Here is a 14,820-nt window from a genome sequence, read left to right on the forward strand (position 1 = left end):
GCTTGTGGAGGTGGAGGTGTATATGGATGTGATGGAATAGTTGTATAACAGATATACAGTACTCTTATGCACATGATGATGTACTTTTGAACTCGGTACGGATTTCCGGAAGGACGAGTGTATCAGCTTACCTTGTTCTCTCGAAGAAAGGCAGTGGAGCTTGTCTGATGCAGTGATCTGACGTTGAAGTGCGAAACACAGATCCTTTGAACTGGCATTAGATGATAGGTTGAGAAAAGTGCCGCTCGTTCTTTCCCCGTTGACAATTGCGCAAGAAAGTACGGTATAAACTGTGGACACGTATGCAGACTTCCTCCTCAGATAAGGAGATTCTCATTTTACCTCTCATCCAGGTCGTAACAACTTATAGGTTGCACTGATTTCAATGAGCTCCCAAGGAACGGATCACTATTACAACACCGTAAACGCCAAGGCCACCAAATGCGCTTGTCCCCTGAAAGCTGACAATAGTCACAGCGGTGCGAGATTTTCTGGAAAAACCAAAAACAAGGATCCTTCTTGTTGCCATCGAAATGAAGATGCGACTCATTCCGAATGTCAGAATCTGATATACAAGACTCAGAGGAACTGTGGGAGATGAGTTATGCTGGCAATGTGTGAGTGCGATAACGTCATCACTAACGATTGGTGATGGTTAACCAGTAGAATCTTGTGTTTTAAAAGTGGAACACTGTGAAACATGTAGAATATTTCTATGACACGTATAAGGATTTACCCAAAGATCAATGGTCATCCACTATGACATTTGTAGATGATTATTTCGCATGGAAAGGGCAAAATCCAAAACCAGCCAGAGAAGCTTCGAAATCTTGGTGGCAAACTTTCTTACACCTTCATTCGGCCTCTCAATCGGTCTGAGCGTAAGTATAACGTCAGTGATACTAGTGAGAGTTCGTTGACATTGTTACTGCTCTAGTTCATTGGACCTCTTTGTGGAATTCACTTCACTCGTCCAGAGTGAAGTGATAGTTCACCAGCGATAGTCCTTTTTGGGTCCATGGAGGTTAAGACTAAAGGGAACGTCGACGTCCTTTCATTCAGACGAGATTGATAAACCGTAACACCCCTTGTTCCAATGAGTTCCAATACCATCGTCGACCAGACTCCTGCATCAAAGACGGTGGTTGACAACCTGTCTGCTAATTGATCAGTGTTCAGTCACGGCTTGGTCAGGCATGATGATGTGTATGAAGAAGAGTGGCTTATTTACAGGCATGATCCTTGGAAAATCAATCACGTAGGTCAAAGGGAAACCAAACGAATCCGAGCCGAAATTAACATTAACCCGTTCGGTTGCTCAACCTTGACGGCCGTAATGATCATTTCGCCGCACATACATGATGTTGCTATGCGGGCAAATGAGTTTCACTGATAGTCCCATTGTATGCGGTGAGCAAATGCGAGTGTAGGAAGCAGAATCTGTGCATACGAGTGACTAGAACAAGCATGTGTCCTCTCTCGAGTTTCGTCACTCGGTTAAACCCGCCTGTCTCTCCTGAATGAATCCAGGGTAAACAACGACACAAACAACACTCGTCCCGTGTCTGAAGTATGGGAATTTGATTGTGCTTGGCAGACACGCAACAAGGAGTTAATTGAGCTAAAACGTGTGATTTGGGTGAAAGACACAAAGATCGGAGTTTAACACTTGCACCGCGAGGAGGAGGGAAAGCGAAAGATTTCATTATTTTTGTCAACAAAGGAGAAAAGACATCAGCGGCTTGCGGTTGATAAGGGATATAGGATACGGTCAATGATTTTTCCTGGGTGAAGCACAGCTTTTGCGTTCATGCATACCACATCACGTCAGAAACAGCACTGTACTGTACTGTAGGAACCGAGTCAAGTCAGGTTCCTTCTCCGAGGTTGGATAAACAGGTACAGCAGCCAAGCAGACAACGAAAAATTCCAAACAAAATTCGGAGGAAACGCCAATAAAGCTCAAGGGCCAATCTATCATCCTATCCACAGGCTGCATCTTTGCATGCTTTGTATATATAATATATCTTTTCTCTTTTCTTCTCAATCGACAATTGACAATCATCATCATAAGGTTGTGAACAGGCAGAGCTGTGGGCAGTCCGAGTGTATCAAAGGAACGAGACCAACAAGAGGAGAATAACGTTTCACATTGATCCGTGATTTCCTTGCTCTTCCTCTCTCGCGTCCCGTCCCGATCCGACATTGACGTGATACGGCCAAGACAATAACAACCACCACCAGATCATCTCTCAATCTCTCATCTCCTCCGTCTACTATTGGATCAAATTGGACAAGACCAGTCACCCATAACACAGCATCTACTCTCGCTTTCTCCTCTTCTCTCCGTATACCCCACACTTTCGTATCTCTCATTTGCGGACTTAACGATCAAGCAGATCTCTCTTTTGATATATATATATATAGGTGAGCAACTTTTTCCTTCTCGCGTTTACCTTCACCCAATACATCATTTCCATCGATAAATCCACATATATACATTCAATAAGCAGAAGACATTTCATAGACAGCTAAACATTAATATTTTCATACGTCAGATAATAAACTCACGAAGATACGAACTACTCAAAACGACCTTACGACTCCCATCTAACAGTGGCAGCTAGCTACGCGCTTCTTCCATCTCTGTCTCAAAATGATATTTTCAACTTCATTGATAATATCGATATTATCATCGACGGCTGTCGCCTTCGACCCATCCAAGAGAGAATTACACCCTCATAATATAAATAACCCCCACAGGAGTAATTTCAAAAGAGAAATCATCTCAGACGCCTCAAAAGTAGATGGCAATTCGTATGATTTCGTGATCGCGGGCGGTGGTGTAGCGGGCTTGACGTTAGCTGCCAGATTGAGCGAATGGTCAAATGTCACGGTACTGTGTATAGAAGCTGGTGGGGATGGTTCAGATGTAGAAGCGAAGATTGATACTCCAGGTATGTTCCGCTTTTGTGTTATCTTTGGCGTTGTGACGTTCAAGGAAAGGGGCCTAAAAATTGCTTGGAATATCCGATTTCTGCACCAAGGATGAAAAGCTGACAATTTGTGCACGCCATGCTTGTAGGTTACTCATATTTGAACTCGTTGACTGGTTCAGCGTATGATTGGGCTTATAACACTGTAGCACAAGTGAGCCGATTTCTACATGTGCTATGAACGATAGCATATACTGACTGGATATTGAACCTACTGTAGACCGATTCTGGGGGTGCTACAAAATACTGGCCAAGAGGAAAAGGTTTGGGTGGTTCGGGTGCTATCAACGGAATGTTCTGGGGTAGACCGAGTGAACCCGAATTTGATGCCTGGGCGAGTGAGTATATTCTCATCACTCTCACGTGCAACCAAGTATCGAGACTGACTGTAAAACTATTGATCAGCTCTTAACCCTAACACCGACGAGACCTGGGATTGGGATGAGATCAACAAATATATCAAAAAGGTTAGTATGATAACTCCACAAGGTCAATGAATAAAGATCTAATTGACGGTTCATTTTAGTCCGAAAATTACACTGCTCCCACTGCCGATGTCAAAAGCAAATTCTCGATGACTTCCGATCCTTCTTTGCATGGCTCCGGCGGTCCCATTCAAGTTGGTCACACCCAATATATATTCGACGAAGTGGCCAAGTGGATCCCGTGAGTCTCGCTTCTTCCCCATTTTACACAATAGTCGATGAGTGAATACTGATTTTGATTGTGACCCATCAGTGCATGGATCACCTTGGGATTCCAATCCATCGATAACGCTGCTGGTGTTTCGAGAGGAGCATGGTTGTCCACTTCCACCATCAATGTCAAGAATCAAACTCGATCAGATTCCAAAGCTGGTTATATCGATCCCCTTCCACCCAGGTCCAACTTGGTCATCTTGACTGGTCAACAGGTGACTGAAGTCATCTTCAATGGCACGAAAGATGCAAGTGGAAATATCATTGCGAGTGGTGTGACCTTCCAAGCTAGCAAAGGTGCGCAGAGCTATTCAGTCCAAGCCAACAAGGAGGTTTTACTTGCGTAAGTTCGTTCTCTCTGCATTTGTTCTTATTTGCGTAAGCTGATTTTTTCTCGTATAGCGGTGGTACTGTTGGAAGTCCTCAAATCCTTCAATTGTCTGGTATCGGACCGGCGGAAACCCTTGACGGTCTCAACATCGATACCAAGCTGGATCTCCCTGTCGGTTTCAACTTGCAAGATCACGTTTCATACTCCATGTACTGGTCTACCCCGTAAGTAAAATAAACGCTTAGAGGATTTTATGCTGAGAATAACTAATTGTGCCTGATATATAGACAAGGAACTTTCACTTGGAACAACCTGAGTACCTCTGCCGACCTCAAAGCTTCAGCTCAAACCGAATACGATAACTACAAGACTGGTCTTTGGACGTATGTAAACGAGGCTGTGGGTTATCCTTCCATGAATGACGTTATGGACTCAGAAGACGAAGCTACCTCTTACGCTACCAACATCGCCGACCAAATGGACACCACTGTTGCCAACGTCAAATCATGGCTTGATCTCCCCGACACCGTGGTCACCGGATTGAAGGCGCAATACAATATCATGCAACAATGGTTCACTTCCGATGTCGGTCAATTGGAGATTATCCTTACTATGCTTGGTAAAGGCGGAAATGAAATGGGCATTCAGGTCGCACTTCAACATCCATGGTCTAGAGGAAAGATCTTGATCTCATCGACTGATCCTTTCACTCAACCTGATATCAACCCAGACTACTTCGGTGTAGGATATGATATCGATATCATGTCTTATGGATCTGCTTTTGCCAGAAGACTCGCAGCCGCTTCACCCCTCAGCGACGTCATGATCACCGAAGTATACCCTGGTCCTACCGTCACCGGTGACGCTTTGAACAACTATACCAAGACCAACTGCGGTACCGAATACCATCCAATGGGAACTTGTTCGATGTTACCTAAAGATTCAGGTGGTGTGGTAGATACCACTTTGACAGTATACGGTACCGGTAATTTACGAGTGATCGACACTTCCATTGCGCCATTGCATATCTCTGCACACACCATGGCCGTCACCTACGGTATCGCCGAAAAAGCCTCTGATATCATAAAGAAGAAACACTGGAAACAGGTCGTTCAGCAGAATACTACTTCGACCACTGCTGGTTCCGATGAAGCTTCCACTGCCTCTGCTGGCAAAGCGACCGACACCTCGGTGACCAATGCTAATGCCGATGCTGCCTCGGGCTCATCAAGCCTATCGAGTGGTGCGAAGATTGGGATTGGAATTGGTGTAGGTATCGGAGCGGCTGTTGGACTTGCTGCTTTGATTTTATTCTTCTGTTTGAGAAAGAAGAAGACCGGTGCGGCTGCGAACGAGAAAGGTTGGTATGATCAGAGGAACGTTCAAGGTGGTTGGGATGATGGTGCTGCAGGTGGTGAGTAATTCACTATACCAGTAACAATGAAGCAGAATGTGCTGACCAATACCATTTTTGATAGCATACAAAGAAGGATACGCCACTCCATCTCATCAGCCACAAGCTTACCCTATGGCAGCATTTGATAATCACGGATCATCCTCTGTCGCCGCTCCCTTCGCGGCCCACTCTCGAACTCACTCGGTTGATACGATGGCCACCGCCGATTTAGCCTCTAGGATACCACAGTCCCACTCTGGATATGGATTGAGCGGATCATCAACTCCATATAGGGATGATCACTCGGATGACGGACATCATTATCCTGCGCCGCAAGGGGCTGCGGCTGCTTGGCCTACTCAACAGACTTACCAACCTGTCAATATGCGATAAATCTTAATTGCGAGGAGAGGTCTTACAAGATGATGGACGATGGACAATAATTGATATCTTACAGTTTACGAATACAACTAAATATGTTGGCCTTTCTTCTCTCTTGCATGGATATGATCCATTTTCCTGAAATTAGTAGATTAATTTTTAGTCGTTTAGCTTAGATTAGATGAAGTAATGCATACACATGAAATACATGATTCGTACAAAGAGATACACAAGGATTTAGCGAATATACCTGGACAGTGATAAGCGATGAAATGGGGAGGATTTGATGCTTGGCATCATGTATGCCCGTGGGGCCCTGCTCTAGTTGAAAGTCATGGTAATCAGAAGATGTCTTGATGGACGTGCTGTTTCGTTTGATGCACCGAAAATCAATCAGGCGAAGCGAGCGATGCATTTCAGCCTGATGACTCGAAACTAAGATATCAAACCATAGAACCGAGTCACAGAATATATGCAACCTTGTTCAGACAACAAATCAAAGGTGCCGAGGCGTCATACTGAACCAGAGGGCTCCGTCAAAGCCTTTGAACGACATTGTGTGGCAAATTGCACGATGTTACAGATCTTTGTCCTCTCTCTGATGCCTTCTCCGCACTATTGATTCACCATCTAATATGGTTATGTATACATAGTAGTATTGGCATCCTCTTTCTTTGAGTTCGAGATATTTGCCACCGTTTTCTAACGTTGTTCCTTGTTTCTGTCATCAGCAAATCAATATCCCCATATCATGCCCCAAGTGAGTATCGTCTATATCAGTGATTGCGCTAATAGGATATTGTTGTCTTACTTTACATGTGCAGAGAAGTACCCATGATCCATATACCCGAACTGAACAAATGAATTATGACGGATGGAAACCTGTTGAACCTTGCGTAGACAGTTCCTTGTACCCTACAGCCCAAATACAAATAGGCTTCCTACCGCGATACCCAAAGGATTACCGGCATAACCTCGTCGATCCAAAAGATCTGTCAATGGAAGATGCAACATTCGCAAGGAAAATCGAACGATATAAACTAGGGTTGTTCGGTACCGCTGTCAAACTCAGGAGTATATATCCCTATATAAAGACCATAAGATTGATTCGCTAGATCCGTCAAGCTTGAAGGGCGAGTATGAAAAGTCAATGATGCATTTTGCAACCCACATGGCAGTCAAGCGAACTATCTCGACTTGGAATGCAAGAGCTAGACGAGCCAATACTTCACTTACGATGTCATGTTCGAGAATCGAAAATCCTGATCCACTAGGGAAACTTTTCTCGGCGTTGAGCTGCTGTCCCAATAATGGTGCTGACGAACTTGATTTGACGTACTACAGTACAAACTTCAAGATAATGAGAGTTGGTGCTTCCACTGAGGACAGAAAATTCCTGGAAGCTTCTAAAGAGCCTTGGGAAACGATTATCGCAAGGACAAAGAGTGGCCAGACCATTACTGCCCAAGAGGAAGCAGGATTCAGTAGTCTCTTTGGAGGATCGCAGAATATATAAATGGTTCACTCAACAGAGGCTTATTTTCATGATGACATGTTGAAAAAAGATGATGGATACATTGCACCTCATTATAAATGTATTATAAACAGTAAGTTACCTTAACTTGATGCGGCACTTGGGATCAGGAATGGTTCAGGCCATCCACACAGTAAGCTGGACACTCCCTCGGACAGTCATTCGAGGCACCCATTCACAGGTCAATTGAGGCTGTTGCTTTGTTCGGCCACCAAGTCGAATCATAGAAAAAACGAACCTTTCTCTTGAAGATATCATAACGATGTTGATATGTCAAAATAAAGGATCTGTGGTGCACTGCTCAGGCCGATTGGAAAAAGGGAAAAAATACTTACCTCATTTTCTCCTATTCAATAGACCTGTAGGTCAGTAATATATCGTCCACCGAGTGTCTGATTGACGGACAACAGTGGATCATCTAACAATATTGACAGCTGCTCTACTCGTTACAGTATTTTACATTTATTCAACACCCGTGACTTATATGTCAGTGCCCACACCGAACCTGCACTTTTGAGGACGAAGAATATATTGTACGATTGAGATCAGCCCGATACCGATCGCTTACATAGCAGTTCAGACGAGTCATCGTACAGTAGGCAAGTGAAACAAGAAGATCAACCTCCTTTTGCCGATTCGCGCTTCAGATCAACCTCCAATTTTTCGTTCTATCCTTAAACCTTTTCATGTACATGCCTCACTGTACTGTGGTTACAATTTCAGATCCAGTACATTGTGCTCTTTGACTGACATACGAAACAAAACCTTGTTGTGGCAGAATGAATTTTTTGTACAGAACCGTACAGTACTGCTACCGCAATGGCCTTCTGTTGCGAAATGTTGTATACTGTATCAATTTAATTTTTCTAAATTGTCGAAATAAATTTTGGGAATACTGAATATCAGTTCTCTAAATTCGAAGCCTATGCCTTGGGAGTTATTCTCAGATGAATGGGGAGGAGGATGTGCAATGATGCGCTTCCCTGCTCAGCTGTGAGCCTATGAGCACAATATTCTAGCGCTTAGAAGGCAGCTTCAAAAACTGAAATATATGCATTATACTGTACAGCAGCTATGATTTGATACGCTGCGCTACATCATCTTCGTATGCGGCTGAACAACATGTGGGTTTGAATCGGAATCAACTCCACTAAGATACTTCGCATATTCCAAAAATTTACTAAATCCCTTGAAGTCTTCTAATTCAAAAGAAATGAAAAAGAATGATTTTGTAGATTGGGATGACTGAATCGGGTCCCTGCGGACTGACTTTACCTTTTTAGGCTTTGGGATCGACATTCGACGTTCCACCTTCGACATTTGACATTTGACATTCTCCTCTTCTTTGGGAAGACCAACAATTCATTCTCACTATCATTTCCTGGAAGGCTTATATCACTTGTCAGGTATAAATAAGACTTGAATTTACGATTTGAGCAAACCTGCTTCTCTCTTTTTGCATTATAACAATTCTCTCACGACAAACTCAAACAACACTTTCCCCCATTGTCCAACTGACGAACACAATACTTTGACCAGCTACTACTACAAATCAATACATCAACCATGTCAGCAGGTAACAGAACGACAGTCCTCAGCACCACTAGATCTCCTAGAAGTATCACCTACACATGGAGTGCTGTTGGGGGCACGAACGAAGAAACTTTGACTGTCGATGTTGAACCTGCTTATACTGGTACGGGACAATGGGCCCGTTTCAATCTTCAAGTGACCAATCCCCAAGGTCAAGGGGAGTATATGTGGAAGACCTCGATGATGAACTCTCGAGTTCAGACTACCAACGCGCAAGGGGCTTTGATGTGGGGTGACGTCGAAGCTGCCATTGCGGCTCAAGGAATTCAAGGAGATCTACGAAATGATGTGAAATTGGATGTCTCAGAGGCTTTGAGTTTCTATCATGCGGGTAGGAACCCTCAAAGATGATCGACCGTGAGACAAGCAGTACCGATCTAGAGAGTAAGTAAGAATATGCAAGTGTTTTGCTGGAGGCAGAATCAATATAGTATCGTATTACTGACGAAGGGATACTTCCTTTCATAGTTCTTCTTCTCTTGGTCTGGTCGATCAAAGTGTTCAGTTCAGTATTTTAGTAAATCTACGCGAGTCTACGAGGTTGATGAGAAGAGATATGATGAGTATGCATGATTGAGTGGATGTCTCATGTTATGGTACCACGAGGTTGCATCTGTACATACAAATATAGCCCGTCCGACAAAGTTAGTATTCTTTAATCACACAAGATACGAGCCCGTGTCCAATCACTTCGACATTTCTCCCACTATAGGCGTTTCGAATAATTCCTGTCTTTGCTTGAACGTCAATTCAGGTCTCGAGACTAACCATATCAATTTGGCGAAGGCAGCTTCGTGCATCAGGTCATAGCCTGGTAATACGCCTGTATGTTATAAGATAAACAATCCAACATGTAAGCCTCATTCAATATGACCGAAAAACATCAATCAGTGAGAGTGGATTCAAGTCGACTTACCAATACTCAACAAGGTCCTTCCCTGGGTGTACAAAGGATAAACATTCGGTATCCCACATTGGCTAATGACCACCACCAATATCTCTTTCTCTACCATCCTCTTAAGACTGAGCAATACACCAGAATGTTCGTTTATCGGCAGATTGCCCGAACCGTATGCAGAGATGATGACTGCTTTACACGTTGGTACAGCCTCGATTTGAGCTTCCAGCAAGGATCCGGTCATTCCTGGGTATATATGGATGGACAGCACTGATGGTGAAGTCAATAGCGGGACAAGAGGTGGTGGACGATTTGCTGAACGAGTCGTGAGGGGATATGATTGATCGTAGGCTATTTACGAGGTGATATTAGTAAGAGAACATACTATATACGGTGGATATAACTAAAATGGACATACTGATCTTCACGTTGAAGTTGATTAAAGGAGGTACACAGGGAGTGGTGAATGCTGAGAACAAGTTGGGACTGCTTTTGGTTGCTCTGATAAACGGTGTGAAGCGTAATAGGAACGGAGTCCGACAGATGATTAGTGGATGACGATCTGTATGCGGAGAACTGTAAGATAGTCAGGCATACTCACCTAGTACCCCTCAAAAGCTGATGATTGAACACTATTCCTACACCCGCAAAGTCCAGAGTTCCAGTCACAAACAACGAATCGAATATATTACTCCACCCATCTGATCTTGGTCGGGATAATGGGATTTGAGCACCGGTCACGATGATAGGTTTACCGGCGTCTAGGAAAAGGAAGGAAAGAATTGCCGCTGTGTATGCCTAAGGAGGTAAAGGAGATAGATGAGCATACGATATGTCCACTACGCATAGGCATCATATATCGGGACGGCCTCAAGGGTGATAATGTAGGAGGCTTACTAGAGTGTCTGTACCAGATAAGATTACGAAACCATCGTAATTATCCCAATTCTCATAGACCAGCGAAGCTATTATATTCCATTCTATTGTAGAACAGCACTTGATTAGCTTCAAATTCCTTCTTTCCATGTAGTGTTTTCATCACGATATTGTTGGCTGGATATTTGTATTTTGGAAGTAGAGGCAAGGAAAGATCAATTCACCACTAGGAGTCATCTCACTACTATCCAGATGCCTATCCAAATCCAAGATCTCATACTCTACATTGGTCCCTTGATCGTCCAATTCGGGCGTGATCAATCGTGGATATCGGATATTCTTGCCTACCTGCTGTGTAAGGACCGGCGAGGAGAATGATACGCTCGAAGAGTCGAAATGGCTTGGAGAGGTCAGAGAGGGATGGGATCGGATTCGTCGAAAGAACGTATCTTGGCGAGTCTAAGAGATGATTAGAAAGATCAACATCATAATTCGTTATGAAGGGATCATATACGAGTAAGAAACTGAAAAGAGGAGATTGTGGACAGGTACTCACAGGAGCAAGACCCCCCTCGGTAGGTTCAGAAGCGATGGTACCCCCGGTACCTATACAGCAGATCAGTCTTCTAGGCTGTTCGGACGATGACATGTTGGCAGCTCTTCAGAATCGAGATCTTTGTTTTCCGTTCGATAAAATGGGATGAGATGCGATCTTTGGCAAGTATATCTGTGGGTATCCTAGTAGAGTTCGATCCGACCTGAGAATTGACGATTCAGCGCAGATTTCGGACCCTCCGGACGATGACAGAAACCATAAAAGATCAACAGCCGTGCTTTGATGTCACATTTCCTGCATAAAGATACTCGTATACATGCACGGTGCAAATGGGAAATGGGAAATTCCAGGATGATTTGTTGACGAGAAATGGGAAATTATTTTGGTGCAAATTCGAAAAGATAAGCCACTTCTTCCGACGGAAATGCGGAAGGATATCTATGGGTTAAGATTAACTTACGGAAAGAACATGTGCCCATGCTTGATGTCTGTATGGTCATATATCACGATGCTCTGACTGTTGGATGGACGGGATCGATACGAGATGATTAAGGGGTTATACATGCAAGACGCAAAAGTATTATACAAATCTCAAGTCTATTCCCCTTCACTCCCACTATCATTCATAGCATTCAATTCGGCAATCGCATCAGCCACGGCGGACTTCTTCTTCCTCTTCCTTCTCTTCTTCTTCCCGCTGGTATCTGTCTCAACCTCAACGATCTGCTCCTTCTCCTTCTCTTCCACTTCTACATCATCCGGTCCTTCATCATCTTCCCTCCTCCTCTTTTTGCCTACATCAACCCCTTCATGCTTCTTATTCTGAATTTCCGGCTGATTCTCCTGCTGCTGCTGCTTGTCCTTCTTCTTCTTTTTCATACTAAGCGGGTTAACTCCCTTTACCTTCTTTCTCCCTATCACCGGCTGACTGACTGGCTGATTAGCTCCAACTACATTCCCACCATCAACAACACCTTCCATCTCTTTCAGACCTTCCAATCGCCTCGCCTCCTCCCCTTTATTCTTCTCACGTATGGTTGCTGTAGATGGGGGCGAGAGAACGAGCACACCAGTACGGTTAAAATGGATTATAGGTAGACCGGGAACGGTCTCAAAAGATGTTCGTAGTGCTTGGGACTGAGAGGCGAGGACATAACGATGTTTGTTGGTTTGACCTGAAGTGTGTTCATCAGATACTGGTCATGTTGTCATACAGCAGTTGATCAATCGAAGGGAGAGTGTAGACCGAACATACCAATGACATCTTTTAAACACTCATTCCCATCAATAGCAGTCCTGTGATTACATCTCCTCCTTTCGAATGTTTTGGCAAGATTCGTAGTTTGCTGATGATCTTTACCCAAAGCGTATAACGCTTCCATACAACATTGCGTTATCACTATGAGTCATAAGATAAGCTTGATTGTATCATTTCATCATGGAGGACATTCTTTGATATGGATAACAACGTTGACTTACTAGGCTTACATTCTCCTTGAACCACATCACCCAACACTTTCACAATGTCCATATTGGATTTGGAAGATTCGAGAAGCACATCGTGAGATACTGTTTTGATCAATCGCGAGTGATCAGCACTTGTCTTCGTAGGGAAATGGGATGTAGTGATGTACGATACGGATCACTGCTTCCTCACATAAGGAGAGATGCTGAGAACGCCCACTCACCTAAAATCTGAAAAGGATGTCTGAACCCGAACGTCTGTACGTACAGGGCCATGACTCTCTTGTAAGTCTTGGCTCGTTTCTGTCTCATCGTGGAGTACTTTCTTCCGCTGTTCTATCCGGCTGGGAGGTGAGTATGCGAGTGATGGTACAGAAGAGTTGTTATCTAGAGTGATCTTGCGAGTATCGATTTATTGTTGTTCCATGTGCTTTGTGCTTTCAAAAGTTCAACTTTTATCATATAACCAGGAACAGCATCCACAGAAAATCACGTGACATTACCCGTGACCACGTGTTTGCATCTATTACCTGTAAGTTAGAGCGAAAAGAGCAAGTAAGAAGATGGTAGCATAAATGGGATGTACAGCAATCCAATACTCTTAGCATCACTGACTCTGACTATACAGGACTTTATCACCAGATCATTACCAACAAGGTGCTTCCACAGGGCAAGGGTCATATCGGTCTCGAGTTACGGGATTGCTACAGACATAAACATCATTTTGGAGGTTTTATCTTTAGGTTGGCCCGAATAGTGAAACGGAACCCTCCAAGTCTGCTCAACAACGATATTCTGAACTGAGATTGTATTATCTATCTGTTCTTTATAACGTAAATTGGTGAGATGGGATCAAGCACTGTAGAAGAAGATGATTGGGAAACCGTAAGTGCAATGAATCTTTCAAATGCTCTCAGGCGGTACCGTATTGTGAGCTGACACCATTTGTATCTCTGTATTCTTTACAGGCCGAGATTTCACTTCCTTCCGCCTCATTATCTTCTAAAACCGCGCCTCTTCCTTCTTTGAGACCCCAAGCCCAAACATTTCAACCTCGTCCTTCCCAGCCAAATCCACCACAACGTCAACAACCACAAACACAAGCGAGTTCTTCCCATCCACAACAGCCTACACTGTTACAGCGTCGTCCTAATCCCCAACAGCAGCAGCAGCAACAAGAAAATGACGAAGGTGACGATTGGTTTAGGGGTAATAGACCGATGAGTAACAGACAGATATGGGATAGTGCGTGAGTACATCATGTTTTTTTTTTGACATTTACAATTTTATGATCTTTATATAAAATAAGATGAATCCTGATTTTGATATTACCTTTGCTTTTCAGGAACTCCCGACCTACTCCTACTCAAATAATTTCCCCTCTCCCTCTCCCTACACCAAAAGTCCAACTTCTCCGACGCCCAGCCTCGTCCTCTCCGTCAAATAACGAGGGTGCCAATAAAGGTGGGAATGGGAAGATGAAGAGTTTGGAAGAGAGGGAAGAGCAATATCGTCTGGCTAGAGAAAGGATCTTTGGTCCTGAATCTGGGTCTGGATCGGGTGCCAGTGCCGATGTGGATGAACAGGAAGGAAAGATTAGTAGAGGAAATAGTAAAAGTGGAAGCGGAAGTGGAAGTAAGAGAGGTAGTCCAATACCGAACAAAGACAGAGATCCATGGGATGGATTGATACCTTCTCAAATCCGATCAGGATCAAATACGCCTAATCCTAATGGAAGGAAAACTCCGAATGATAGACAGAGACAGACGCAAAGTCCAAAAATGTCTGACCCAAGAGGAGGGGGTGTGGTAAGACAACCGATTGGTCCCGGTGATGGAGTAGGATTTGGCGGAGGGAGATAATGCACTTGTACATATACAAGGTTGGACATGGTCAAGGATGCTTCTCGAATTGGAGTGACTCTATTATTAATCAAATTATTTTATCTTTCTGTGTATCCCATAATTATCGTCCCTGTCACGGGTCTTCGAATCAATTCAATCCTACCCTGACTTCACCCATGGTGTTCATGATACCGGTGGGGATCGGGCTGGGTGTCCCATCTGATTTGATCTTCACTTGCTCTCATAGCTTATA

At 43.9% G+C, this 14,820-nt stretch overlaps 6 protein-coding genes across 6 annotated transcripts; 4 read left to right on the top strand and 2 right to left on the bottom strand.

Annotated features, from left to right (window-relative positions):
• Positions 1-2,656: 2,656 nt before the first annotated feature.
• On the top strand, positions 2,657-5,814 carry V865_005252 (uncharacterized protein; the record flags this gene model as incomplete). Its single annotated transcript, XM_066229025.1, has 9 exons — positions 2,657-2,957; positions 3,086-3,150; positions 3,217-3,334; positions 3,402-3,463; positions 3,523-3,662; positions 3,735-4,037; positions 4,097-4,249; positions 4,313-5,439; positions 5,504-5,814. 9 exons carry the CDS (start codon positions 2,657-2,659, stop codon positions 5,812-5,814), a joined length of 2,580 nt encoding a protein of 859 aa, XP_066085122.1.
• A 986-nt stretch (positions 5,815-6,800) lies between these two features.
• V865_005253 (uncharacterized protein) lies at positions 6,801-7,318 on the top strand (the record flags this gene model as incomplete). Its single annotated transcript, XM_066229026.1, has 2 exons — positions 6,801-6,876; positions 6,981-7,318. 2 exons carry the CDS (start codon positions 6,801-6,803, stop codon positions 7,316-7,318), a joined length of 414 nt encoding a protein of 137 aa, XP_066085123.1.
• Positions 7,319-8,902: 1,584 nt separating this feature from the next.
• V865_005254 (uncharacterized protein) lies at positions 8,903-9,280 on the top strand (the record flags this gene model as incomplete). The annotated part of the gene is made up of 1 exon (XM_066229027.1): positions 8,903-9,280. One exon carries the CDS (start codon positions 8,903-8,905, stop codon positions 9,278-9,280), a length of 378 nt encoding a protein of 125 aa, XP_066085124.1.
• Positions 9,281-9,615: 335 nt separating this feature from the next.
• Positions 9,616-11,352, bottom strand: V865_005255 (uncharacterized protein; the record flags this gene model as incomplete). Its single annotated transcript, XM_066229028.1, has 7 exons — positions 9,616-9,752; positions 9,846-10,178; positions 10,246-10,328; positions 10,429-10,625; positions 10,725-10,807; positions 10,928-11,162; positions 11,260-11,352. The coding sequence occupies 7 exons, from the start codon at positions 11,350-11,352 to the stop codon at positions 9,616-9,618; spliced, it is 1,161 nt and encodes a 386-aa protein (XP_066085125.1).
• Positions 11,353-11,856: 504 nt separating this feature from the next.
• V865_005256 (uncharacterized protein) lies at positions 11,857-13,035 on the bottom strand (the record flags this gene model as incomplete). Its single annotated transcript, XM_066229029.1, has 4 exons — positions 11,857-12,434; positions 12,515-12,658; positions 12,739-12,828; positions 12,948-13,035. 4 exons carry the CDS (start codon positions 13,033-13,035, stop codon positions 11,857-11,859), a joined length of 900 nt encoding a protein of 299 aa, XP_066085126.1.
• Positions 13,036-13,569: 534 nt separating this feature from the next.
• Positions 13,570-14,585, top strand: V865_005257 (uncharacterized protein; the record flags this gene model as incomplete). The annotated part of the gene is made up of 3 exons (XM_066229030.1): positions 13,570-13,608; positions 13,692-13,972; positions 14,069-14,585. 3 exons carry the CDS (start codon positions 13,570-13,572, stop codon positions 14,583-14,585), a joined length of 837 nt encoding a protein of 278 aa, XP_066085127.1.
• Between the last annotated feature and the right edge of the window lie 235 nt (positions 14,586-14,820).

This window comes from Kwoniella europaea, chromosome 1 (assembly GCF_036810445.1).
Source record: "Kwoniella europaea PYCC6329 chromosome 1, complete sequence".
NCBI lineage: Eukaryota > Fungi > Basidiomycota > Tremellomycetes > Tremellales > Cryptococcaceae > Kwoniella > Kwoniella europaea.